Raw genomic sequence first — 4,439 nt, forward strand, 5'->3', positions numbered from 1 at the left:
TTTAGATTGTATAGCTTTATATTATATTTTATATTAGAGTAATGTTTATTATTAAATAATTATTATGTGTTGTGATTAATTACTATTATTATAAAGTTACGATAAGAAGCTCTCATAATTTATTTAAATTAAGAAATTACGATATTTTTGAATTACATTCTTATCATTACCTATTTTATTAAAAATTGTAAAATATGTCATATGTAACCATTAATAATTATGTGATTTTTTTAGTATAATTGTTTCATGTGAAGATTTATTTTATTAATGTAACTTTGAAATTTATAATCTATCTTAAAGAAAATTCAAAACTTGTTAAAAATCTGAACTAATAACTCAAGAAAGTTATAAAAAGAAAACTAATCAAAAATTTTAATTGATAATTTATATAAAAAAAATTAAATTATTACAAATCTATATTTATAATTCACAAAGAAATAACAGATATAAAATTGTTAATATACATCAATAATTTAAAAATATTTTTTTAAAAAATATTTTTTAAATAATAAAGACTATTTGAAATATAAATCAATTATTACCTATTGGGGTATGAAGCTCTTATAAATACTACTCTATTCTCACCCATTTCAATGCAACCCGGTGCAGTGCTGTGACGCTTAATATTCACACCTCCTCTCTCTCCCTCTGTAAACATGGGCAAACCAATGTTTTGGGTGCTCCTCCTCCTGCTTGTGTTTCCTATGCTCTCCTTCTCCTTTTCGTGGGAATGCCCTCCTCAAGAGTTGTCTGCTCTCAAGCACATCAAGCAAGAGCTGCTCGATCCAGATGACCAGCTGGCTTCGTGGAAGGGGTCATACTGCTGCTCCTGGAAGGGAGTCACCTGCCACCCCCTCTCCGGCCACGTGGTTCGTCTGGATCTTCGTACCTCTTATCGTTTGTCAGCAGTAGTGAGGAATTCAAGCAGCCAGATATTCCCTGCTCTATTCCAGCTGCACCATTTGGAGTACCTCGACCTCAGCTTGATTGACTTGTCCCCTCTTCCATTTCCTTCACACCTCCCCATGACCCTCACCAGATTGACGCATCTGAGCTTGCGAGGTTGTTGGCTTACTGGTCGGATTCCAAGTGAGATTGCGAACATGTCTAGCTTGGAATATCTGGACATGAGTGGAAATAATTTTAGCGGCCAAATTCCAGGTGAGATTGGCAACATGTCTAGCTTGACATTTCTGGACATCAGTGGAAATTCTTATCTGGAGATGAGGCAGTCGAGTTCCTGGATGCGGAATCTGCGAGGGCTAGAGCACCTTGGACTGCGCTCTTTGAATCTCACAAGCGATGTGGTGGATAATGTTGCTTCACTTCCAAATCTGACATCACTTGCCATGTCTGATATGGCTGCAGGTCAACCTCTCTCTCCTCTTGCGAACCTCACCTCCCTCTCCCATCTTCAGCTTTATGGCAGTTACTCCTATTTCCTGTTTTATAGCAATGGTTACTCCACTGATCAGCAGCCATTTCCCATTTGGATCTCAAATCTTACATCCTTGGCGTCCCTCCACCTCTATTTCTACAATCTCTCCACTTCCATCCCTTCTGCTGTTTTCGCCCTTCCACACTTGACGGACCTTCACTTGTTCGATAACCTCAATCTCACAATCAACCTCTCCTTTGTTGTCCAGCACGCTTTCCAACTCAACAGCCTTTCCATTGTCAGTTCAAATGTGGGAGGAGTGATTCCGAATTCTATTGGAAATATGTCCCTGTTGACCACCTTAGATCTTTCTTATAACCATATTGAAGGTAGTCTTCCAGATTCTATGGGGAATATGTTCTCTTTAACAAAGCTACATCTTTCTAGTAATAATATTGAGGGCAATCTTCCAAATTCTTTTGGAAATCTTGAACAACTTACAGACTTGGATCTCTCCAGAAACTCACTCAGAGGCAACATTCCATGGAGCTCTATGGGTCGACTATCAAAGCTTAGAAATCTTCAGCTCTGGTCAAACCAATTAAATGGAAGCTTGCCATCTAATTTTGGTAATCTTTCATCTTTACAGCAGCTTGATCTCTCAAATAACTCTTTGAGTGGAACTTTCTTACTCTCTCAACTTGAAAATTTGACAGAATTGAATTACTTAAGTCTTTCTCAAAATTCCTTGAGAGTAAAAGTTGAAGACTCTTGGATCCCCAAATTTCAGCTTTACCGCTTGCAATTGAGTTCTTGCAATATGGTTGGTAATTTTCCCGCTTTCTTATCCACCCAATACACCATAGAGGATCTTGACTTGTCCAACAATTCTTTTAGTGGAGATATTCCAGATTGGTTGTGGGATCTCAAATCCTTCTACACACTTAATCTCTCTTGTAATCAATTTGAAGGAAGGCCTTTGTCATCTAGATTCAGTAAGTTTGGTGCCCAAAATGTTGACTTGCACAGAAATAAATTACAAGGGAAAATATTTGCATCTCATCTCGATGTCCAATTCTTGGACATGTCTGAGAATCAATTTGATGGCATCATTTCAGAAAAAAATCGCAAGAATGACCAAAGACAACTCAATTATTTGTCACTTGCAAATAATAATATAACTGGTCCCTTTCCACATTATATTTGTGGAGGACAACACTTGGAGGTTCTGGATGTGTCAAATAACAAACTAACAGGGAATACTTTTGAAAGTTTTGGAAATTACTCATCAACACTAGAAGTGTTAAATCTAGAAAATAATAATTTGGAAGGAGATATCAAGAGAATGGTTTGTTTGAAAACATTGAAATTAGGGGGTAACAAACTACGAGGGTCAATTCCATTATCATTTCAAAATTGCACTTCATTGGAGATTCTAGATTTGGGATATAATAATTTGCAAGGAACCATCCCAAATTGGATAGGGAAGTTAATTGGCCTCCGAATTTTAGTGCTGAGATCCAATAAGTTAAGAGATGGAATACCATTAGAGCTAACAAAATTACAAAATCTTCAAGTCTTGATTTTGTCGAATAACAATCTATCTGGAGCTATTCCAAGTAGCTTAAGAAACTTGAGAGCAATGGAAAACCAAACAAATGGTGCAGATTTCCTCCTTCAAGAGGCAAATTCAAGCTCAACTCCTTACTTGGATAAAATGGTAATAAACAACAAAGGGCTATTTCTAGAATATGTGAGATCTTTGGCTTGGGTTCGATGTCTTGATCTCTCAAAAAACAACTTCTCAAGTGATATTCCTCCAAGCATTGGATCCCTCATTGTTCTAAGGATTCTCAATTTGTCAAAAAATCATCTTAACGGAAAGATTCCTACTTCTTTTGGAAAGCTTGTGCAGTTGGAGTCACTTGATCTTTCAAATAACAATCTTATTGGTAATATTCCCACAGAGCTACAATCTCTCACATTTTTGAGTTATTTGAACATATCCTATAATAATGTTTTAGGTAGAATACCACAAGGAGTGCAGTGGTCAACATTTGATGAAAGGTCATTTTTAAACAATCGATATCTTTGTGGACTCCAAATCAACATAAATTGTTCATCTACTCCTTCAAACAACATTCATAATGAAGATATGAGTAACTGGGAATGGGAGGAACATTTATGGTGGGAGATAGGGATTGGATTGAGCTTTGGATTTGGTTTTTTTATTGTTGTTGTAGTACTATGTTTGAACAAGAAATGTAGAACAAAATGTTTCAAGATCATGGATGATATTATTGTCATTCTTGATCAAACTATCCGAGAAAAGATCGTTCCATAAAGGAATTTTATACTCCTTTCCCTTTTTCTTCCCTTTCCTCTAAGAGATTTTCTCTAATGTAATTTTCTATGAAATTTTCATTGCATGTGTATTTTTTTCTTCTTATTTTAATATTGGTAGTAGAAATGGCCAATTGAATATGATATTATAATACCTTCACATATAGCATGAAATAAAATAGATATTAAAAAATAAATTTATTTCTCCTTTTTGAATTTATTTGTACTTTCTATAATAAAATTTTCTAAATAAAATATATCACATGACCACTCACCTTCTTAGAAATATTTGTATTCTTTGCACATGCTTAGTTTATAGTAATTCAAAAACTTCTTGCATTAAATAGCTTTAGTTTAAAATAAAGCTAATATAAATAAGTTCAATTAAATTTTATAATTACTAGTTAAAATTTCCACTTTAGGTGGAGCGAAATAATATTTTTAAAAATATTACAATTTGAATATTTTAACAATAATGGATCATGTATGCAATAAAATTAGAATTAGTAACATTTATGAGAGGGATCTTTTAGCATACTTACCTTTATATATGTTTATATACATATATAAGATATTATATTTATACCTCCATATTGCATATTCTTTAATATTTGATGAATTATAAGTAATTGTAGCAATAAATGAAATTTCAACCTTATCAAAGCCTATATAAACTTAAAAACACCCAAATTAAATAAGGTTTTAATCCCATTTAAGA

The 4,439-nt window shown here is 33.9% G+C and overlaps 1 protein-coding gene across 1 annotated transcript; it reads left to right on the forward strand.

Moving 5' to 3' along the window:
• Positions 1 to 588: 588 nt before the first annotated feature.
• LOC149565035 (uncharacterized) lies at positions 589 to 3,722 on the forward strand. The gene has a single exon (XM_089816265.1). The coding sequence runs from the start codon at positions 657 to 659 to the stop codon at positions 3,720 to 3,722; it is 3,066 nt and encodes a 1,021-aa protein (XP_089672391.1). The 5' UTR covers positions 589 to 656.
• The last annotated feature ends 717 nt before the right edge of the window (positions 3,723 to 4,439 follow it).

The sequence above is a fragment of the Cupressus sempervirens genome, chromosome 3 (genome assembly GCF_028749045.1).
Source record: "Cupressus sempervirens isolate cs-2001-9-10 chromosome 3, ASM2874904v1, whole genome shotgun sequence".
Lineage (NCBI taxonomy): Eukaryota > Viridiplantae > Streptophyta > Pinopsida > Cupressales > Cupressaceae > Cupressus > Cupressus sempervirens.